Below are 22,938 nucleotides of genomic sequence, written 5' to 3' on the forward strand. Positions count from 1 at the left end.
CTGCCGCCCGGCCCCGCCTCTGGCCAGACACACCTGGCGGCTCTGGACCCGCTGCTGCTGCCCCGAGACCGCCGCCCCCCGGGTGCATGGACAGTCGGGAAGGGTTTTGTGGCGTGATGGCGGCAGGGAGAGGCCAGCCTCCCTCCAGGGCCCCGGCTGAGGCAGCGCAGGGTGGCCGCTGGGAGTGGGGGCTCGGGCCGGATCCAGGGGAAGGAGAGGGAGCCCGTCTGGGTTGCACCTTTTATTGCCAGAACCCCCGCGACTCCTCGCACGAGCCGGTGCCGGGCTGCACCCCGAGTGCCGCGGCCCCACGCGCTCCCCGCTGTGACACGGGCGTGCGAGTGGCCTCACTGCCAGGGCAGCTCTGCCACAGAGCAGCCACTGGACGCCCCCCACGCGGTCCAGAAAGGCTGGAGCAGAGGCTGCGGGCAGGAAGACTTGCCCCCACTGGAGCGTCCGGGCCCAAAGGTCTGTGTGGACGGGTTGCTGGACCCCGAGCTCTAGGGCCCGGAATGGGGCTGGGAGGTGGGGGGGCAGGCGGGGAGTGAGGACAGGGCCAGGAGGTGGCCCCAGTGCCCGGTCCCCAGCTCCATGTCCACACACCGGAAAGACCCGTGAATGCAGCCCCAAGCCCCGCATGCTCCTCCCGGGAAGCCGGCTGGGGGGCCTCCAGCCGGTGGGGGGGACGCCTGCGTCCTCGCAGGGGCCACTGTCCCTCGCTCCAGGCTTGCCGACGGCTGTCCTGCAGGGGGCGCCCTAGAGCGGCCGCGGCTCCGGCTGCAGCTGGACGCTGGCCGTGAAGCGGCGGCTGGGCCGGCCCAGACTGCAGCGCAGGGTGGTGCGGAAGGAGCTGCGGGCGCGCTTGGGGAAGACGATGGTGGTGCAGCAGAAGTGCAGCGCGCGTGGCCGCGGCTCCAGGGTCAGCTGGCTGCGGTAGCTGCGCCACGTGCAGTTGGGGGCGGCCACGATGGTCTCGCTGTAGCCTGTGACCGTGGGCACCGGTGCGTAGAAGACCTTGTCCCGGAAGTGCTTCTCCGAGGCGTAGGTGACCTCCGAGTTGCATCTGGGGAGGGCAGGGAGGGAGTCGGGTGAGCCCCGGGGGGTCAGGACCAGGCCCAGCACTGCCGGGTGTGGCCCCGGAGGAGAGACAGAGACAGATGCGGCTCATAGGGGCTCCACCCTCACTGGGCCCTCAGAGGGCACCGGGGGGGGCAGGGGCGGGCGACGCACGGTGGCAGGACCTCGGTGCTGCAAGGCTGCGGTCCTGACTGTCCCAGACCCGGGGCCGGCCTCCACCCTGGGGCACCCCGGTCCCGGGAGGTGCTGGTGGGGGGCGGGCATCACGGGGGGGGCGGAGCTCCCGGCACACGTGCAGACGGTCCTGGGGCCAGGGGGACGCTCCCTCCCACTGCCCAGTCCCACAGACGGCAGAGACTGCGCCCCAAGGGCCCACAGGGCGGTCAGAGGTGATGCCGTGAGGTGCGGGGCCGAGAGGCCACCCCAAGGCCCGGCCGTGCGGGGCTGAGAACCAACTTCAGCCCATTGGAGCCGCTGGTGGGGAAGGCGGGCCCAGGAGCCGCCAGCCAGGATGTGGGGTTCTGCTTGCTTGTTCACTTTGGTTCGGGGGCCATTCCCAGCAGTGCTCAGGGATCACTCCCGGCAGTGCTCAGGGATCAGTCCCGGCGCTGCTCAGGGATCACTCCTGGCAGTGCTCAGGGATCACTCCCGGCAGTGCTCAGGGATCACTCCTGGCAGTGCTCAGGGATCACTACCAGCATTGCTCAGGGATCACTCCTGGCGGTATTCAGGGATCACTCCCGGCAGTGCTCAGGGATCACTCCCAGCAGTGCTCAGGGATCACTCCCGGCAGTGCTCAGGGATCACCCCCAGCAGTGCTCACCATCACTCCTGGTGCTGCTGGCTGGGGACTCCTATGTGTTCTGTGTCCGGCCGTGACTCCGCCCCCCGCCCCCGCCTCCCCCGCCCAGCGGCTGCACTCACCGGATCTCATGTGTGGGTGCTGGGTTCACCTCGATTCTCTCTCCGAAGAACACTGGCAGCATCCGGGGCCTCATCTCCAGCCCCGGAGCCAGGGGCAGGGGCGGGGGCTGAGGGGAGAGCCAGGCCTCAGCTGCGGCCCACCCCCCGGGCAGAGCTATGACGGGCTCTGGGGTGGTCTCCTTCCTCACACCCCGGGGCCCCCAGCCCCTCAGGCCACCCCTCAGGTGGGCTCTGGCACCTCCCTGAGGACAGGCCTGGTCAGATGGGTGGTGGGCCAGTGAGACCCCGCCCGGGATATCTGGGGAGGCGAGGCCCGGGGGGGCCAGGGCGCAGTGCCCCCACACTGGCCTAGGAATCCCGGGAGGCTCGGGTCTCGCCAGCCTGTCTGACGGCCGGACCAGACGGGAGACGTGCCAAGGGCCGCAGCATCCAGGGTGGGAGAGGGCGCCCACGGCCCCGCCCACGGCCCCGCCCACGCCCCAGGCAGCTCCCTTGGGGCAGCCACAGTCCGGGAGCCGCCCTGTCCCCAGGGTCCTGCAGGGAGTGACACCAAGCCATGGAGACTGATGCTCTGACGCAGAAGCCTGGGTGACAGGACCGGGCTCGGCACAGTGCTTCGTGCCCACGGGCAACACGGCCCCCAGCACTCCAGGGTGCCGAGCCCGCTCCCCAAAGGACAGGCCCCAAGCCCCCCTGTGTCAGGTACCTGCTGTGTGAACAGGCACTGCACACTGAGTACCCATGTGCCGAGTGCCTGTTGCATGCTGAGTACTATGTGCTGAGTGCCTGCTGTGTGCTGAGTACCTGTGTGCTAAGTACCTACTGTGTGCTGAGCACCTGTGTGCTAAGTACCTACTGTGTGCTGAGCACCTGTGTGCTGAGTGCCTACTGTGTGCTGAGTACTTACTGTATGCTGAGTGTGCTGGATACCTGTTGTGTGTCCAGTACCTGTGTGCTGAGTACTTGCTGTGTGCCGGGAGCCGGCCAGGTGCTGAGTGCCGAGGCGTGCGGGTGCTGTGACGCCTTGACGTGGCGAGCAGTGTGCTGGCCCCCAGCTCTGAGGGACGCAGCCCCGCTGTGGCCCCTCCCTGCCCTGCTCGAACCCCTGCCCCGATGCCCGCCCCCACCCGTCCTGGTGCCCTCACGGGGCCCCTAGGGTCCGGCTCTCTCACCACCCGGCTGCCCTGCCTCGGCCAGAGACACTGGGCGCCCCCAGACTCACCCAAAGCTACTGCCGACCCCCATGTGGCCATACACTGGGGAGACGGGTGAGGGAGCCCCCCCCGCCGACCACTCTGGGGCCAGCGCTGCACCCGAGGGCCTCTGTCCACGGTAGGTGTGGGGGGCCAGGACGCAGGTGCCCACCCCCACCCAGAAGCAGGGCGGGCGCCGAGGAGCCGCTGCAGGGGCTGGCACCCGCCGGCACCCCTCAGGCAGGACGGGTCGTCCCTCTCCCCCGCACGCCCCCAAGGGCTCGCTGTGCCTTAAGCTGGGGGCAGAGGCTAACAGGCCCGGGGCAGGAGCAGCGCCCGCGCTGTTCAGTGGCGCCTCCAGGTGCCACAGGCCCACAGGCATTTTGTCTTTTTTTTTTTCTTTTTGGGTCACACCCAGCAATGCACAGGGGTTACTCCTGGCTCTGCACTCAGGAATTACTCCTGGCGGTGCTCAGGGGACCATATGGGATGCCGGGGATCGAACCCGGGTCGGCCACGTGCAAGGCAAACGCCCTACCCGCTGTGCTATCGCTCTGGCCCTGCATTTTGTCTTTTAGTTAAATTTAAGAAAAGGCCCAAAGTCGGCGCAGAGCCCACAGGGAGGGCCCGGGTAGCCCTGGGGGTGGGTCTGAGCCTCGGTGTCCCCTCTGGGAAAGGGGCGTCTGGCCACGGGCTTCACGGGACGCAGCAGCACCTGGCCTTGCACACTGCCCACGGGCGGGAGAGCCCCAGCTCAGCCCCCCAGCCCAGCGTGGGGTCAGGATCACAGGTCAGGGCCGAGACGCTGCTTGGGGCGGGGACGGGTCCAAGCAAGGCAGCCAGGCTCCGTCCCGAGGCTGGCCCTGGCCTGCTGGTGGGCAGAGCCGCTCAGGAACCCTCTGTAGAGGCCAGAGCAATAGCACAGCAGGGAGGGCGTTTGCCTTGCACGCGGCCGACCCAGGTTCGAATCCCAGCATCCCCAATGGTCCCCCAAGCACCACTGGGTGTGACCCAAAAAGAAAAAAAAAAGGAGATCTCTCTGTAGGGAGGGTTCCAGGTGGCCCGGACGGTGGCGAGCTGCCCCATCCCTCTCCTCGGAGCCCCACGGAGGCTGGGCCTTGTCGCGGAGCACTATGGCCAGAGCCTTCCTTCATACAGCGACACCCCCACCGGGGCCGGCTTAGATACACACATGGACTGCTCTGTCCCCGCGGGTCCCAGAGCTAAATCCTGACCCTCCGCCTTGGGCGCCTGGGGCTGCGAGCTGGCAGGCGTGGGTTTGGGGTCCAAGCGAGCTCCAACGCCAGGTCCCGGTGGGGGCACAGGAGCCGAGGGTCCCGGGACGCCTGCCGTCAGGCCTGTGCTCCTGCCCACGGGTGGGGCGTTCCCACAGGGAGGCGGGGGCGGGGGCACCCGGGCCAGCCGCAGACGCTGAGGCTGCAGAGAGGCAGGCGGTGCCCACCTCTGCGTGCAGCGGCCGGTTCCTGCGGGGCGGGCCGACCCCGCCAAGCCGGCGCCCCGTCCACCTGAGCCAGGGCCCCGGGGCTGGCCGGACCCTTCCCGCGACCCGCGACCTGGGGCTCCGGTCCCGAGGGCCGCCTCGGTCCACGTCAACATTCCTGGGCCGGGGACGGCAGGCGGGCTCCTGTCTGGGCTCGGTTTTTAAAGAGGAAAAAAAAACCCCGAAACTCGCGAACCAACTTTCTTCTCCCCCGCGCGGGCGCAGATGCCAGCGCGCGGCCACCGCGTCCAGGAGGACACGGACACGGGCTGGCCCCCGCGGGAGCCCAGGCGCGGCCAGGCCGCCGGGCAGGTCCAGCGCGCGCCCTACCTGGGGCAGGACAGGGGTCCGGCGGGCGGGGGCAGGACAGGGGTCCCGCGGGCGGGGGGCGGGGGCAGGACAGGGGTCCGGCGGGCGGGGGCAGGACAGGGGTCCGGCGGGCGGGGGCAGGACAGGGGTCCCGCGGGCGGGGGCAGGACAGGGGTCCCGCGGGCGGGGGCAGGACAGGGGTCCGGCGGGCGGGCGCAGGAGGGACCCCCGCACCGGCCGCGGGCGCTGCTTACCGCTCGGGCGCGTCCGGGTCCGGCGCCCCCCGCGCGCGCCTCCAGGGCGCAGAGGGGCGGGCTGGGGCTGGGGCTGGGGCTGGGGGGCAGCCCCGAGTCCGGACTGTCCAGCAGGCCCTCGCGCCTCTTCTCCTTGAGGCTGTCCTCCATGTCCCGCAGAGGCAGGTGCCCCACCATGTCTGGGGGGCGCGGGGCGCGGGCCCCGGCGGCTGGGGGGCTGCGGCACGGCCCGCGCCCCCGCGCGCCCACGGCCGGGCTCCGCGCTGCCCGCTCGCGCCGCCGGCCCAGCCCCGCGCCCGCCCCGAGGCCTCCCGGCACCGGCCCGGCCGCCCGCGCCTCCCGCCAGGCGCCGCCCCCGGCCCGCCCCGCGCCCCCGCCGGCCGGGCGGTGCCCAGGGCGGGGTGTGCGCCCCGCGCGCGGGGCCTCCGGCGCGGACCTCAGGGGCGCGAGCGCACGGGCAGGGAGTGGACCGCGGGGGACGGGCCTGGGCCCCCGGCGCGAAGGAGGCTGGAGAACGTTCTGGAGTCCAGCAGAGGTGACTCTCACCCCGCTTCCTCCCTCCCAGGCCAGTGGGACCCTCGCTGCTCAGGGGACACCTGGGTGCGCCGGCCCCGCAGCCCCCTCGGCCCAGGGCTGAGAGCTGGAGAGGCAGGGGTGGTGAGGGGCGGGTCAGAGTGCCCCCCCGCCCAGTGGCACGACTCTGGAAACCCCCGTCCCCAGAGCCGCCCCTCCAGGCCAGGCAAGCCAAGCCGGGGTCCCCACTGTCCAGCCCCACTGCCCCTCTGGTGACAGTCCCTGCAGGGGTGCCGGTGGGGAGAGCTGGGCTCACAGTGCTGGCGATGGAATGCTGGAAGTCAGGGCCAGAGCGGAGGTTTGAGCTTCTGGGACATTCTGGGGGGCGGGGCAGAGCCCCCAGGACTTCCCCGACTAGAAGCTTGTGCTGGATTGTGGTCACCGAGCAGAAACCGTGCCAAGGTGCAGGGGTGACAGGACAGGGGGAGGGTGGTCTTTCCCCGCAGCGGCCACCTGGGTCCGTCTCCTGCACCTCATAGGGTCCCAGGGCCCCCAGGACTGGTCCCTGAGCACAGAGCCAGGAGTCAGCCCCGAGCAGTGCCAGGGTGGCCTCAAACGAAAACAAAACCAAGAAAAATGTATTGCAAGGAGGGGCGGAAGGGGGCTCCCGCCTCCACCCCGCCCCTGTCCTGCGGACACGGCCGGGAGCACCCTGATACCCCAGCACGGCCCGGAGCACGGCCCGGAGCACAGCCAGCTGCGGCCCCCAACCAAAATAAAAGGAAATTAAACGGGCCTGCGTCTGCGGGGAGAGACCTGTCCGCAGTGATTCCGCTCTGGCTGAGTCTCTTCCACCGCGGCCGGCCTGCGTTCTGGAAGCTTCCCTGTGCCCACCCTCGCCCGCAGTGTGTGTGACGACCTGGAGAATGTGGCCCCAGCCACAGGGGCAGTCAGCAGCCTGATGGCCTCGGGCTCCTGGACCCGGCGCTGAGGACTCAGGGCGGCGCCTTCGGCTTCTCGTGCCGGTCACACGGGAAGGACGGGCGTTTTCGCCAGGGGTCAGCCGGCCTCCGTCCCCGCAGTGTGAGGCCAGGGAAGCAGCCTGCGGGGTCAGGCCCGGGGGCTTCATCTCCGGACTTGGGGAGTCCCCGAGGCCTCAGGCGGGTTGTAAGGACGGTGGATTGTGGTGAGGGGACTCGGGCAGGGGAAGCAGACCCCGGGACACGGGGTCAGGGCCCGTGCCCCATCCCAGGACAAGTTTGGGGTCACTTGCTTCGAGGGTCCGTGCTGGGAGAGGAAAGGGTGACCCTGGATGATCCCAGTTTTCAGGGGTCCCCCCAGCACCCCAGGCTCACGGGGAGAAACTGTCGTAGGAAGGCGGGGGAGGCGGGGGGCGTCAGGGCTCCCAGAGGCCCCCTCCGCCCCGACACCAGGGAGGGACTTTTTAGAGATAGTCCCTGGAGCCAGGCAGCCCCAGAGAGGTCAGCCCGAGCCTGACCACACAGCCACCAGGGAAGCCAGCCTGGAGGAGGTGTGGGGCCATGGAGGCCGAGTCTCCGGCAGGGAGGCAGCAGGTGTTCTGGGGTATGGCCGGGCCCCAAAGACCCCGCTGAGCCGGTAGCTGAGCCCCCACGCGGTGTCCTGGGTGCACACATCTCGCGGCTGCCCCGGGAGCCCCTGGCCTTTGTCCTTGGAGACGAGCATCGGGGGGGACCCTGCTCGGGGCACCCCCTGAGACTCTTATGGTCGTTACTCTGGCACCTTCGGGGACAAAGTCACCCCCAGGGAAAGTCCCGGGCGATGGGCGCGCCCTGCCCCAGGACACCAGCTAGAGATACCCGCCCCCAGGAAGGGGCTGGCGGGCCGCAGGCTTCAGCTCTGGGACTCAGGGACGGCGCCACAGCTCTGTGCCTCTCGGCCCAGTGCTCCCCGGGCGGGATGCTAACAGGTGGACAGGGCAGCAGGCCCAGCACAGCCGCCGCTCGGGGCCTGCCAGCGGTGCTCAGCGCAGCGAGCCGCCCGGACTCTGGACACGCACACACACGTGTGCACACGCACGCAGCACTTGAGCATTTTTAAGGAAGAGCAGGGCATGACAGGGCAGCGCCAGGCGCGGGCACGGGAGGCCCCACGCTCGCCCAGGACTTTCCCGAGGTGTCCTCGCATGCCCAGCAGTCCCCGAGGCTCGGGGGCGCGCCGAGCCGTGAGTCACACTCCGCTTTTAGCGTGTCCTCTCGTAGCCCGAGGCCTTGTCTTTCTGGGCAGCTGTCAGGCTGGGCCGGCGCCGGGGGCAGGGGGCAGGCGCCGGTGCCCGCTTGGAAGGCCAGCCCGTGGTGACCCGGGCCCCGGGGAGGGAGAGGCGGGCGGCTGCGCTGAGGTGTGTGGCGCGGGCCCAGGCCTGGTGCTGTGCAGGGGCCACCTGCCTCAGGGCCTGTGCCCCGGGCACACCCTGACCCGGAGCTCTGGCTCCTTCTCCTTCTGGAACGGGCGTCTACCCAGGCATGGGGTCTGCACACAGGCCCCGGCCCGCCTGCGTCAGAGCCCCGAGCTGGAGCGGCCGTTTCTGCGCCTTCTCCAGAGTCCGACACAAAACCTGATTTCTGCCCTTGCGAAGGCGGGAGAGGGCAGGGGGCTGGGAAGACGCGGGGGGCTCCTGGGAGCAGCCGCCGGCCTGGACACCCAACTCCGTCACCTCCGGGCCTCACCGCTAGTGTGTGTGCACGCATGTCCCTGTGTGTGCGTGTGTCTGCATGAGCATGCATGTAACAGACATGTGCTGAGTGTCTGTATGACCCATGTGCTGTCTCTGTGTGCACATGTGCATGCATGCGTCACGCCTAGCATGCATGCGTCACGCCTAGCATGCCGGGGCGCCCAGGGTGGTGTCCAGTGTCCCGTGTGGGGAGCCCGGAGGCCGGCTGCCTCGCCCACAGTTTCAGGCTCAGAGAGGGGACGCCCTGACCTCCCTCTGGCATCTCACCCAGGACCAGATGGGACAGGCCGTGTCCCAGCAGGCAGGGCGCCGTGGGGGGGCCGGGAGCCGGGCCCCCAGCCTGCTCTTCCCCTCATGCCGCTGGCCGGGGCTGGTCGCGTCGTACCTTCCTCCTCCGTGGGCAGCTTCCTCTGGACCGTCATGGGGGGCCCCTGGGCCTCCTCGGACTCACGCCCAGAAACCTCCATGTCCGGACCCCGCCCTGTCGCCCCTCCCCGGGACAGCGCGTGTGCGTGGGGTGGGGGCCCCAAAGCCGCCCCCCATCCTGGCCCGCTGCCATTCTTCCCCCCATCCTGGCCCGCTGCCATTCTTCTCCCTGTCCAGACTGGGGTGTCGTGCGCACGGGGGGCATGTGCCCGGGCCACCCTCCACAGGCCCTTCCTGGAGAGCAAGTGCCACAGGCCAGCGGCCGTCCAGCAGCCAGACAGAGGTGGGAGCTGGTGCCCAGGCGACGCCCAGGCAGAGCCGCATGGCAGGACCCCGAGAGGGCAGGTCAGGGCACAGCCGGGGCGTCTACTCCTTCCTCAGGGCCACGAGCCCGGGCAGGGCCCAGCGGGCGGTGCCAGCTGAGAGGAAAGATAGGTCGGAAGCAGAGGGGGCGCCGGCCGGCAGGCAGGAGGGGCCGGACAGACGCCAGGACAGGCAGGCGTGTCCACCCCCTTCTATCTGCACCTGCAGCCAGACGTGGCCCCCCTCAGACGGGAAGGCGGGCAGAGTCGCCGAGCCCTCTGCACAGAGGGCACAGAGGCTGCAAAGGCCCTGGGGCAGCCGCCAGGAAGATGAGGTCTGCAGAGGGGAGCGGGACAGAGAGGGAAAGGAAGGAGCATCTAGCAAGCAGGGGGGGGTGGGCGAGCTGCGGGCGCTCTGCAGGAAGCCTGTGCTCTCGGCTCTCTGCAGGGGGCCAGGAACCTGGGGCCCCTCCAAAGTCGCGACCCCCTGGCCGGTGGTTAGCTGCAAGGGCAGAGGATGTGCCACCGCTCGGCCCTAGGGGCTCGTGCTGACCCAGCTGCTCAGGGGTGATTTGGGGCGGGGGCTGGAGCCGCCTGTGCTGGGGCCCCTCCCGGCGGGGGTGGGGGTCGAGCCAGGGTCCGCTTCTTGCAAAGCACACGCCCTCGGCCCTGAGGACTCTGCGCTTCCTTCTCGGGGGACCATGAACGACGCTGGGAATTGAACCCGGGTCAGCCGCGTGCAAGGCGGACGCCCTCCCCGCTGTGTGTCGCTCCTGCCCCGGCTTCCCTCCAGCTGTGGACTCCCCAGTGCTCGCTGGCGGTAGAAAGGGACTGACAGGAGGTGGGCGGGGCCTGGGGGGCGGCTTGCGGGACGATGAAGAGAGGGGTGGGGAAGTGGCAGATGGACCCCCGTGCCCTCCCCGGACAGTGAGTGTTTGTGGGGAGGTGAGGGTCTCCAATGGTGCCCGCCAGCCTTGTCCACTTCCACTTCTGCTGGGCCTCTTCTTTCCCTCCCCTCCCCTCCCCTCCCCCTCCCCTCCTCTCCCTCCCCTCCCCTCCCCTCCCCTCCCCTCCCCCTTCCCTCCCCTCCCTCCCCTCCCCTCCCCTCCCCCATCCTCCAGAGTCCAGGGGCTCCCTCTCCCCTTCTCCCCTCTCGGACCCCCGTCAGCTGGACTCGCACCCGCTGGGGAGGGGCCAGCACCCGCCTTTCTGTGCAGGCCACTTCCCGCAGGCCTCCCTGCACGTCCTCCCTGGCCTGGGGGCTCCTGAGGGGGGTCCCCTCCCCGGGAGGGGCCCAAGAGCCAGGAGCCCAGATCGGAAGCGCTGACCTGGTTCTTCTGGAACATTCCCCGCTGCTGCTCGCCCTGATCCCCGGCCACCCACTCCACTTCCTACCGCTGTTTTTCTAGCCTACTTAGCTGTTCATGGGGAAAGCAGCGCCGTGGGTAGGAAGTTTCTGCTCAAAGCCAAGCAGAGAAGAATAACAGGAGCCAGGAGGAGCTGGGGGCAGGGTCTGAGGGGGGACGGACGAGCAGACGCTCTCGCTCCGTGGACGGTCCCGGTGCCCGGGCACAAGACGCACGGGGAGCCTCAGACCACTGCGTGGGAGGTCACCAGGCCCAGCCGCCCCCTGGACACCGGGCCTCGGCCCTGCTGGACACGCGGAGGGGCCAGACACCAGCCGTCAGGACATCTGGAAGCTTCTGGCCGCTCCCCTGCCCGGCCCGCAGGGGGACGTGTCCTCCAGGAGCCCTCCCTACCCCTGTCCACTCGGGCTGTGTCCCTGGCCCTCTGCCGCACTGCCCTGTCCTCCCTCAGCCCCTCTGTCCCCGCCCGCGTGGCCCTGGGAGGCAGCACCCCCCCCCCCCCGTCTCCCACACATGCAGGCCTGGCGGGGCGGCTTGGGCCCCTCTGGCCAGCACGGGCGTCACTGCACCCCTTGCTGGAGGGGCAGCGAGGCGGGAGGCCCTTGACGCCCGCCGGGTTGCAGGAGGGGCGGGGCAGCCCACTCAGAGGCGCGGGCGGGCAGGCGCCCCACATGCAGCAGGGTCAGCGCTGCCCAGACCCTGAGGGTCTCGGGGCCTGAGAGTTCCAGCTCTGCCCCTTCTCCTGCTGCCCAGGACTCGGCTCTCCCGCCCTGGTCCCGCTCCTGTGAGGGCCCGAGTGCTGCTGACCCGCCCGGTGTCCACCCCCGCCCTGCCAGGCTGCAGGCCTGGGGGGTCGGTTCCCTGCCCCCCCACCCCCGCAGCCGGAGCCCACCACCCTCACCCGGGTTCCAGCGCCCAGGCGGCACCAGCTCCCTGCTGGACTCTGGGCGCCTGAGGCTGTGGGGCCCCTCCCGGGCCCCCAGGCCCCCGGCGACCTGCGCTGTAGAGGGCGTCTGTGCCCGGGCCCTGCTGAGCCCCCCGCCCCGCTCCCCTCCAGAAGGCTCGGGGTGCCAGGAAGGCGCTGGGACCCTCCCCGGGTGGGCCAGTCCTGGGGGCCTCGGGGGCGGCCGGGCATCGGGAGGGCTCCCTGCCTGTCTCAGCAGCAGAGCCGGGGCGCGTCCCTTGGGCTCGACTGGCTAAACGGACCCCAGGGTCTAGCCGGGACGGGGTCACCGGGCCCCTCGGAACCCAGCTCTGCCGCTGGGCCAGCCGCCAAGCCTACAGTTTCTAGAATGATCCACGCTGCGAGGCCTCGGGGGCACGAGCCTGGGTCTCACAGTGACCTGGCCTCTGCCGGTGGCCGAGGGAGCGCGGTCACCCACGTGTCCAGCTGGCCACGGGTCTGAGCCTTGTCCTTAGCCACTCCCGGCCGCAGCTCCTCGGCCTTTCCCTGGGTTCTGGGGCTCTGTCCCCTTGTGTCCGACAGCACAGCAGTGCCCAGCTGGCCTGGACCCCCAGGGCCCCCCACGCTCCCCCGGCCCCTCCCCCTCCCGCCACAGGCTGCTGGGACTGAGGGCCACTCTCTGTCCCTCGACTCTGCGCATTGCCGGGGAACAGAAACGCAAATGGACTCAGTGCCTGGGGCCACTCAGAGCCGAGACTGGGGGGCACTGGTGACCCCGTCAGCTCAGACTCCCTCCCACAACCCGGCACACATGCATACACATGTGTACATGCACACACATGTATGTGGACCCAGTGCATGGAGATATGCGCACAGAAATGCCAGGAAGACACACGCATGTCCATACGTACATGCACACATGTGCTGTGGGCACATATGTGCACAAGGCCGCATAGGCACACATGTGTACATGTGCACATATGCACGGTCACTCCGCACAAACGGAGCTGTCTGTTCCTGTCACGCCCGCACAGGCCCACCCCACCCCTGGGAGAGATTTCCCGAGCCCGAGGGAACGGAACCGCGGGTGGGGCGGGGCCGGCCGGCGGGGTGGTGTGGGGGCTCCGGTGTTTTCCTTCTCACCGCGGGATAAATGCGGCCTCAGACACACGCCGCCTGCAGCTGTTTGTGGCGGGCCCGTGGCCGGCCAGCGCCTCTGAGACGGGGCCCGGGGACGGGCTGGACAAAGGGGCCACTGTGTGGGGGGACGTGACGGGAGCCCGGCGGGCCGGGCGGACGGAGTTTGCACAGCTGCGGCCGGAGCAAACAGGTCCTTTCAGCCGCCGGGCTCTGGGCATTAAACCCGACACCTTCCAGATGCCGGGGCTCCCTGGGCGCGGGCACAGCTCGAACTCTCAGCGCCCCCGCAGACCCACACCCACCAAGCCAGCTCAGGTTCAAAGTCTCCTGCAGGCCCCGCCCCTGCCCCCGCCCCCCACCCCACCCCTGCTGCCCGTCCCCCCACGCCCCGCCCCTGCCACCCAGTCTGAGTGGGACAGACACACTGAACTCGCTTCCAGAAGGTTCTTTCAACCAGCCCCGGGTGAGCCCTGAGAGCACCAAGCAGGGAGCTGCAACGCGGTTGGGCAGCAGACAGCCCTGCACGGCCTCTCTCCTGTCCACCCGGCTGTGCGGACCCCCACAGCTCCCCACCTCCTGGGGCGGGGTGAGAGGCCTGGAGGGGAGCTGAGGGTCCGTCTGGGAGTGGCCGCCCCTCTCTACGGGCGGAGGGCCTCGGGCTGCAGGAGCTGCTGGGGGACACTTTGTGGCCCCCTGGAGCTGCCGGTGACCCCGGTGCCCATGGTCTCTCTGGGCTCCAGGGCAGGGAGGAGGTGGGGAGCTGGCCGTGGAGGGGACGGGGGCTCTGTGGGTGGTCTCAGGCCAGGCTCACCCCGACCTCCGGGCCCAGCACCCGCAGTGTCCCCCGGCCTGCCAGGACTTCGTGTGGCCCCAAAGTCGACATTCTGGAATCATGTTTTTAATGTTTCGTTAGGGCTGGCACAGTGGCTGGGCGTTCGCCTTTCACGAGGCCAACCCGAGTTCGATTCCTCCGCCCCTCTCGGAGAGCCCGGCAAGCTACCGAGAGTATTGCGCCCGCGCAGCAAAGCCTGGCAAGCTACCCGTGTGTGTTGGATATGCCAAAAACAGTAACAATAAGTCTCTCAATGAGGGACGTTACTGGTGCCCGCTCGAACAGATCGATGAGCAACGGGATGACAGTGACAGTGACAGTGACAATGTTTCGATGCTAGAAGCAGGCACGCGTGAAGTCAGCCCTCTGCCGCGTCCGGTGCCGTCGCCTGGTGGGGGGTGCTCTGGGCCACGCCCCCCAGTCTGGGCAGGAAGCAACAACGACGATTGGCTCCTAGAGGGGTGCTCTGCCTGCAGACACACCTGGGATATTGGGGCCACTTGTCCAGACGACCCCCGCCTCGTCCACGGGCTCCAGCATGAAGCGTGTTCCTGAGGAGCAGAGGGCATGGCCTCTCGGCAGACAGACAGACAGACATGGACGGACAGGCTGGTAGGGAGGGGAGGGACCCGAGGGGAGGCCAGAGGGACAAAGTGGCGGTGACAGAGTCGGGGCTCTGGGAGGCCACAGACTCAGACACAGACTCAGACACAGACACAGACACAGACAAGACACAGACTCAGACTCACACACAGACTCAGACACAGACTCAGACACAGACTCAGACACAGACACAGACTCAGACTCAGACACAGACACAGACACAGACACAGTCACAGACATAGTCACAGACTCACAGACACAGACTCAGACACAGACACAGACTCAGACTCAGACACAGACACAGACTCAGACACAGACTCAGACACAGACTCAGACACAGACACAGACACAGACTCAGACACAGACACAGACACAGACTCAGACACAGACACATACACAGACTCAGACTCAGACTCAGACACAGACTCAGACACAGACACAGACTCAGACTCAGATTCAGACTCAGACACAGACTCAGACTCAGACTCAGACTCAGACACAGACTCAGACTCAGACTCAGACTCAGACTCAGACACAGACACAGACACAGACACAGACTCAGACTCAGACTCACACACAGACTCAGACTCAGACACAGACTGAGACACAGACACAGACTCAGACACAGACTCAGACTCAGACACAGACACAGACTCAGACTCAGACTCAGACTCAGACACTGACTCAGACTCAGACTCAGACACAGACACAGACTAAGACTCAGACTCAGACACAGACACAGACACAGACACAGACACAGACTCAGACACAGACTCAGACTCAGACTCAGACTCAGACTCAGACACAGACTCAGACACAGACACAGACTCAGACACAGACACAGACTCAGACTCAGACACAGACACAGACACAGACTCAGACTCAGACTCAGACTCAGACACAGACTCAGACACAGACACAGACTCAGACTCAGACTCAGACACAGACACAGACACAGACACAGACACAGACACAGACACAGACACAGACACAGACTCAGACACAGACACAGACACAGACTCAGACTCAGACACAGACACAGACTCAGACTCAGACTCAGACACAGACACAGACACAGACACAGACACAGACTCAGACACAGACACAGACACAGACTCAGACTCAGACACAGACTCAGACTCAGACACAGACACAGACACAGACACAGACTCAGACTCAGACTCAGACTCAGACTCAGACACAGACTCAGACACAGACACAGACTCAGACACAGACACAGACACAGACTCAGACTCAGACACAGACACAGACACAGACACAGACACAGACTCAGACTCAGACACAGACACAGACACAGACACAGACTCAGACTCAGACTCACACACAGACTCAGACACAAACTCAGACCAGACACAGACACAGACACAGACACAGACTCAGACTCAGACACAGACACAGACACAGACTCAGACTCAGACACAGACTGAGACACAGACACAGACTCAGACACAGACTCAGACACAGACACAGACACAGACACAGACACAGACTCAGACACAGACACAGACTAAGACTCAGACTCAGACACAGACACAGACACAGACACAGACACAGACTCAGACACAGACACAGACTCAGACTCAGACTCAGACTCAGACACAGACACAGACACAGACACAGACTCAGACACAGACACAGACTCAGACTCAGACACAGACTCACACAGACTCAGACACAGACACAGACTCAGACTCAGACACAGACACAGACTCAGACTCAGACACAGACACAGACACAGACACAGACACAGACTAAGACTCAGACTCAGACACAGACTCACACAGACTCAGACACAGACACAGACTCAGACTCAGACACAGACACAGACTCAGACTCAGACTCAGACACAGACTCAGACTCTGACACAGACTCAGACACAGACACAGACTCAGACACAGACTCAGACTCAGACTCAGACTCAGACACAGACTCAGACACAGACTCAGACACAGACTCAGACTCTGACACAGACACAGACTCAGACTCAGACTCAGACTCAGACTCAGACTCTGACACAGACACAGACTCAGACTCTGACACAGACACATTCCTGCTGTCTCCATCCTCAGGCATGGGAGCGACGGGCTCTGTGCAGTTCCCGTTTGTCCCAAAAAATACCGCAGACACACGTAGCAAACGCGGGCAGGCAGCTCCAGCTCCCGTGGCTGGATCCCTGCAGCTCTCGTGCTTTCTCCACCGGGTTCCCCATAGCTCTCCCTCCCCTTCCCTTGAATTTCGTTTTTCTGATTTTTTTCTGGCCAGACATGTAATGTGATTCAGAGACGACCGCTGGACTAGAGTGTTACCGACTGGATTCTGGGACATTAAAAGACCTCGTGGCCGCCCACCAACAAGATGGTCAGACTTCTTCGTCAAAACCCTGAATGAACGGCTATAGGCTCTTCCTCTCCCTGGAGCGAGTAGATGCCATCGGGCCACACTAGCGCGTGACAGGGACAAATGGAGACGTTACTGGCGCCCGCTCGAACAAATCGAAGATCAACCAGATGACAAGTGACAAGTGATTTTTCCCATTGTTTTCTGTTTCGGGGTCACACAGCCGTGCTCGGGGACCTGTGAGAGGTGGCTCCAGGCTCCTGCAGCCAGCCCTGTCCCTGCCTGTCCCGTGACCTCTCCAGCTGGGCGCTCGCCTCTGAGACTGTCCCAGTTGCGTGGCCACGTGTGTCCTGGGAGCAGCCTCAGTGTCCCTGCGGCCGAGGACGCCTTCCTAAGGGCCGCACCGTCCCCTGTTCCTGAGCAGGGTGCGAGGCTGAGCTGAGGTGCTTGTTCCCTGATGTTGGGCTTTCCCAAGAACTCTCAGGTCTGGGATCACGAGGTCAGGAAGGAAACGGCTTCTCTGGAAGGGGACGGACGACGCTGGACCGTCCCCCGCTCTCTGCCGGCCCTGCCCGGGGCTGCCGGGGCCGCGGTTTGAGGACGTCGCTTCTATTTTCAAACCCGTGAGTTTCCTCTTCTGGTCACTGCGAGGCCTGGCTGCAGTCACGTCTCTCCAGCTCCGGGTCCGACCCCGAGGTCCAGCCCGAGTCTTCTCCCTTCCCCTTGGCTTTTCCACCCCGCCCCGCCCAGAGCCTCCTCCGCCCTCCTCCAGCACTCCCTTGTCCCCAGCACCAACTACTTGCTGTCTGGGTTCGAGCTCTAGGCTGGGAGTCAGCCGGGATGGGTTCTGCCCCGCGAGTCAGTGGTCCCCGGTGCTGGGTTTGCCCTAGGGTCGAGCTGGACAAGAATTTTCCGTCTGGGATGACAAGGATCCAAGAAGAGGGGCTGGAGCGATAGCACAGCAGGGAGGGCGTTTGCCTTGCACGTGGCCGACCGGGGTTCGATTCCCGGCATCCCATATGGTCCCCTGAGCACCGCCAGGGATAATTCCTGAGTGCAGAGCCAGGAGTGACCCCTGAGCATCGCTGGGTGTGACCCAAAAAGAAAAAAAAAAGACAAAAAGAAAAAAAGAGTCCAAGAAGAAAGTCAGGAGCTTGGGCTGGGTGATTCTATTTCATTTGCTTATTTCTCAGCTCAGCTTATCGTACTGGAAGCCCAAGACATCCTGACATCTGAAAAGGGAAAAGCAACCAGGTCACTGGGGGGCTCCAGAGGGAAGAGCACGGACTCCCGCTACATGCTAGTTCTTCTGTTCTCCAGGTCTAACTCCGCAGAAGGGGGAAGGGCCATGGGAGGAGGGTGAGAGCACTGGAGGGTGAGAGCACAGGAGGAGGGTGAGAGCGCGGGAGGGTCAGAGCACAGCGCCGTAGGCTGGGGCGGGTGTTTCTGGCCAAGCAGAGCCATCAGAGGTGGATGCCCGCCATGGCTGCCCCCGTCCCTCCGTCGTGGACACACAGCGGCTGTACTGAGGGTGGGCACAGCTCCCCGAGGGACCCAGGCTGGTTGGCGTCAGTCGTGGCCTTTTCCTCTTGGGGTGCCTCGTCCCACAGAGGGCCGCGCCCATTCTCAGGGCCCCAGCCTCGGAGCCAGCTGCCCTCCCCGCCGGCCTGCACAGGTGCCCACACCGGAGGGACGTTTTCAAGTTCCCAACAGTGAGTCTGTTCTCAGCAGAGGGCCCAGGGCACTGCCACAGCCCAGAGCACCCTGGGGTGGTGACAGCAGTTTGCACCTCGTCTCAGTGAAGCTGTCGGCTCCTCCCTGCTGCTCCGGAGACAGAGCCAGGCCGCTGAGCATTCAGGCCACAGCACCCCCTCCCTGGACATCAGTCCCTGTGGGCACTAGGTGACCCCCAGCCCCCTGGACACTAGAGTCCGCAGGCAGGTTTCTCCCCGGGGTGCAGGGGGAGAGAGGGGAGGGCTCGCGAGATTCCCCCACCCCCACCTTAGTGACAGGCCCCTCAGCCTCCCCTGCCCGGTGGGGACCCGCCCTCAGGAGGCCGGACGGTCTGTGGAGAGCGGCCGGATGTGGGGGTCGAAGAGGGTCTCACGGCCCCGGGAGTGGGGCTTGGGGGTCTCGGTGCAGGAAAGGACGAGAAGCACGAGCAGGGGCTGAGCCCGAGGCCCAAAGGGCCGCCCTGGAGGGAGCCTGGGCCGGGAGCAGCCGCGCCTGCTGCCCCTGGGGCCGAGGGACGCCTGGCCACGCGGCCCCCCACCCGGCACACCCTGGCCAGTCAGCCGGAGGGTTTGCCCCCGGGGCCCCGACTGGCCACTCAGACGGAGGGGGACTGGCAGGAGGACGCGGCGACGAGCAGGGGGCGCCCGTGGCCTCGGCCAGCAGAGCAGCCCGGGAGGGACGGGGCAGCCCAGGGCGGCAGAGCGCGGGCCTCTGGCCCCCTCAGCCCCGTGTCCACCCAGACGCCCCTCTTTGGTGACGCCCCAGCCGTAGGGACTGTCCTCGTCTAGCCGGTTCCCGGTGGACCCTCCTCCCGAGAGCCTGCGCTGGGGGTGCTGCACCCCACACGGGATTCAGAGTGGGCGCAGGCCCGGCCCGGCGAGACAGACACGCCCACACCCCCAGAGCACGGGAAAGCCAGAGGCCCCCCCCACACACACACACCTCTGACCTGGGCTAGGCCTGTGCCCCCTCTGCTATGCAGGAGCACACACACACACATATGCACACACACGCACACAGACACACGCACACATGCATGCGCAAAGACACATGTGCAAACACACATGCAAGCTCAGCCTGCACATCTGTGTGTATACACATGTACACACGCACAGGCACACACATGTATGCATGCATTCACATGTGCTCACATGAAACAGGCACACATACACACACACACCTGGACTCATGTGTATAGCACAAGCACACACACAGAAGAGAAACGTGCACATATGTGTGCAGGAACGCACATAGGCTTACATGTATACTGCACACGTCAGGACTGCGTGCACAGCTCTCCTGCTGCACATCCATGAGGCACACAGACTTGCACATGCACTCGGGACCCACCAGGCACACAGTGCCCACATGAACACGTGTGTGCGGGCAGAGAAACACACGTTTTCCCGAGGTGCTCAGGTGCTTGCCCTGATGACCCCGCTGAGCCCAAGCAGGCGTGAGTCGGGCGCGTGTGGGCAGCCGGCGACTGGGGGCTGGTGCTGCTCCCCCCGGGCTGCCCCGTCTCACTCCTCGTCTCGGTGGGGCACGTCCGGGCACAGCTGTGAGCCCCACCCGCAGACCGCAGGTGTGAGTGATGGTGGCAGATGCCCCACTTCCCTCAGGAGAGGCGCCTGGGCAGGAGGCCGGGGGTGGGCCCTCCCCGGCCAGGCCTCGTGCCCCCCCAGCTCCCTCAGGCCCCTCCTCCCGCGTGGTCCTGGCTGGTGAGGCGAGGGCAGGTGACCCCCCAGGACAGCAGCTTCCCCATGGCCCAGCCCCCAGCCCCTGCAGCTGCAGTGGGGCGACCCCCCAGAGAGCAGCAGGAGGGCGGGAGGGTCAGGGGCCACGAGGGGCACAGGCGCCCTGCCCCCAGCGGCAGGCCGCCTCCCCTGCTGCCAGGCCCGGGAGCCCCCCCCACAGAACCAGCTTCCTGGCTGTCTCCCGAAACCTGTGGCCGGAGCCTCTGGGTCTGGCTTATTCCTGCGTTTAAACCGGAGCTCGTGACCCCACAGACACCTCCAGCACCACCTCTACTGCCGGCCTCGCTTCAGGGACCCAAAGTACATCTCGAAAGAGATCCAAGGCTGCAGTGAATCCTGAACCCGCGCACGGCTGAACAGACTGGGGTAAATCGAGGGGCGGGTCAGGCTGGTGCCCGCCCAAGCAGAGCCCCGGGCAGCCACTTGCTTCCACAATCCAGAATCGCCGCCAACCCCCTGGCCTGACTCCACCGTCTCAGGACGGACCCCACCAAGATATAATCTGCTGAAAACACGGGTGTGGGGCTGCTGGGGCGATGGCACAGCGGGGAGGGCGTTTGCCTTGCGTGCAGCTGACCCAGGTTCGATTCCCAGCATCCCACAGGGTCCCCTGAGCACTGCCAGGAGTAATTCCTGAGTGCAGAGCCAGGAGCAACCCCTGGGCATCGCCAGGTGTGACCCCCCCCAAAAAAAAAAAAGAAGAAGAAAACTCGGGTATGTGGGTTTTGTGACTAAAATCTCCAGGCTTTTTCGGGATTGGGATGGGCTACCTCCCCTCACCACCCTGTTTTTGTTTTTTTTTTTTAATTTATTTTATTGAATCACCAAGTGGAAAGTTACAAAGCTCTCAGGCTTATATCTCTGTTATACAATGCTCAAACACCCATCCCTTCACCAGTGCCCATATTCCACCACCAATAAAAACAAAAACAAAACAAAAACAAAAGCAAAAACAAAAAAAAACAGTATACATCCCACCCCTCACCCCCCAACACCCCCCCCCCGTGCGTGAGTGATAATTTCACTTCCTTTTCTCTTTACCTTGATTACATTCCAGATTTCAGCACACAACTCACTATTGTTAGAGTTTCAAAACAGACTCACTATTTTTGTTGGAATTTATCCCCCAAGAATACAGCTCTATTAACAAGGAAATATTTGATAATAAGTTTTCCACTGATGAGAATGAAGAGATAAAATGTCGCGTGGCCGCAGTAGCGGCCGCGCGGTTTACAATTTCTGTATTATAGTAATTAAGTCCGCGGAGATTTAAGTTGGAAAATGAATCATTTCCCTTCCTGGACCAGCATGTAGCAAAAGCTTAGTTCACAGTCTCCATACATGGGTGCAAGCACTTGCTGGAACCCCCAATCCTAAATTGTCTCTGGTTCCCGCTCGTTCCACATCCACCGGCTGTGCAGAGGCGTGGGCACCCGGGCCGAAACCCGGCCGGAGCTGAGCACCAGCCCCGGCGGGGACTGCCCCGGTATCCCGCGGCTGTTTCAAGTTCAAAGCACAGGGGCTGGAGAGATAGCACAGCGGGTAGGGCGTTTGCCTAGCACGCGGCCGACCCCGGTTCAAATCCCAGCATCCCATATGGTCCCCTGAGCACCGCCAGGGGTAATTCCTGAGTGCAGAGCCAGGAGTAACCCCTGTGCATCGCCAGGTGTGACCCAAAAAGCAAAAAAAAAAAAAAAAAAAAAAAAAAGTTCAAAGCACATTTTTTTTTTCCCGCGCCAAAAGTCCATACCTTCTCAACGGACCCACAAAATGTCGGACACCACGCCTTCTCCCGGAGGGGAGAGAGACCAAAAAGGAAGGCTATTTCCTCCGTTAGCCAGCGTGGGGCAAAAGCTTAGTTCACAGTCTCCATACATGCGTGCAAAAAATATGGAACGCTTCACGAATTTGCGTGTCATCCTTGCGCAGGGGCCATGCTAATCTTCTCTGTATCGTTCCAATTTTAGTATATGTGCTGCCAAAGCGAGCACTCACCTCCCTGTTCTCCCGGAAGCCTCGACAGTCACATCCACACCCCAAAGCTGCCACCCAATTGAAGAGCTACTCCAGCCTTACCATCCCGATAAAAATACCGAAAGCCCTGAACAAACACCATGACCTCTAGCCCCTGTACTGCTAAACCACAATGCACAAAAGGAAAAGGAGCAAGAGCAAAAGGGAAAGTGTCTCCCACAGAGGGAGGCTGGGGCGGGGGTGGGGGGCTGCAGGGGTGGGGTGGGGAAACGGGGACATTGGTGGTGGGAAATGTTCACTGGTGGAGGGATGGGTGCTGCGTCTTTGCACGACCGGAACCCAATCATGAACAGCTTTGGACTGGTCTATCTCACAGATATTCAATTTAAAAAAAATTTAAAAAGTAACGTGGAGTTCATGCCCCTTCAGCCAGCCTCGTCAATGGCTGAGTAGACAGCGGTACTCCTGCACGAAAGACACCAACCAGCCGGAGCTTGTCGCGGCCCCGCGTGCATCCTCTCCGTCAAGGCCTTTGGCTGTGGGTCCTGCCGGGGTGCTCAGTGCTCAGTGCTCGGTGTGGACGCTCCCCTACCCCCCAGGAGGGGCCCTGCACATAGAGAACAGCATATCAGGACAGGGAGGCGCCCGGCCCTGAGTGTGGGTGATCGGGGCTAAGTGTGGGAGTGTCCCCCACCCCCACCCCGGCCCTGGAAGATGCAGAGTCAGGGGTGCGGGGAGAGGGGGCCCTGCGTGGCCGCTGCTGGCATGAGGGTGTCTTTGGCTCCCGGGCCTGGTGGCACTGGGTCTGTGGACCCTGGAAGGAGGAACCAGCCCCCAGCCGCGCCTCGGGCTCCCCGGGAGCAGGACCCCACCCAGACGCCTGCTCCCGCCGGGGTGGCCCAGACGGGACCCCGAGAGAGTGTCAGCCCTGGCGCCTGAGTCGCTACCCTGACCTTGCTGGGCCTGCGGCCGTCTCCTCCCCGGGCTCGCGGGCAGGGGTGCAGCCTCCGGTCCAGAGGCCAGCGTGGGGCGGTGCCGGGCCCGAGACTGGAGCCTC

The 22,938-nt window shown here is 65.3% G+C and overlaps 1 protein-coding gene and 1 non-coding gene across 2 annotated transcripts; both read right to left on the reverse strand.

The window, feature by feature from the left end:
* Window positions 1-234: 234 nt before the first annotated feature.
* On the reverse strand, window positions 235-5,533 carry RFLNA (refilin A). Its single transcript, XM_055147654.1, has 3 exons — window positions 5,259-5,533; window positions 2,002-2,108; window positions 235-1,063 (listed from the first exon to the last, which is right to left on the reverse strand). The coding sequence occupies exons 1-3, from the start codon at window positions 5,433-5,435 to the stop codon at window positions 757-759; spliced, it is 591 nt and encodes a 196-aa protein (XP_055003629.1). The 5' UTR covers window positions 5,436-5,533; the 3' UTR covers window positions 235-756.
* Window positions 5,534-21,791: 16,258 nt separating this feature from the next.
* On the reverse strand, window positions 21,792-21,898 carry LOC129398958 (U6 spliceosomal RNA). The gene has a single exon (XR_008626817.1). It is a non-coding gene; the product is annotated as a U6 spliceosomal RNA (small nuclear RNA).
* Between the last annotated feature and the right edge of the window lie 1,040 nt (window positions 21,899-22,938).

Source organism: Sorex araneus, chromosome 9 (genome assembly GCF_027595985.1).
Source record: "Sorex araneus isolate mSorAra2 chromosome 9, mSorAra2.pri, whole genome shotgun sequence".
NCBI classification, from domain to species: Eukaryota; Metazoa; Chordata; class Mammalia; order Eulipotyphla; family Soricidae; genus Sorex; species Sorex araneus.

Coding starts and splice junctions, on each gene's coding strand:
- RFLNA (XM_055147654.1), bottom strand. CDS start 5,435: ATGGTGGGGCACCTGCCTCTGCGGGACATGGAGGACAGCCTCAAGGAG. Junction 2,109..5,258: donor GACCCGGACGCGCCCGAGCG/GTAAGCAGCGCC, acceptor CTCTCCCCTCAG/CCCCCGCCCCTGCCCCTGGC. Junction 1,064..2,001: donor GCACCCACACATGAGATCCG/GTGAGTGCAGCC, acceptor TGCCCTCCCCAG/ATGCAACTCGGAGGTCACCT.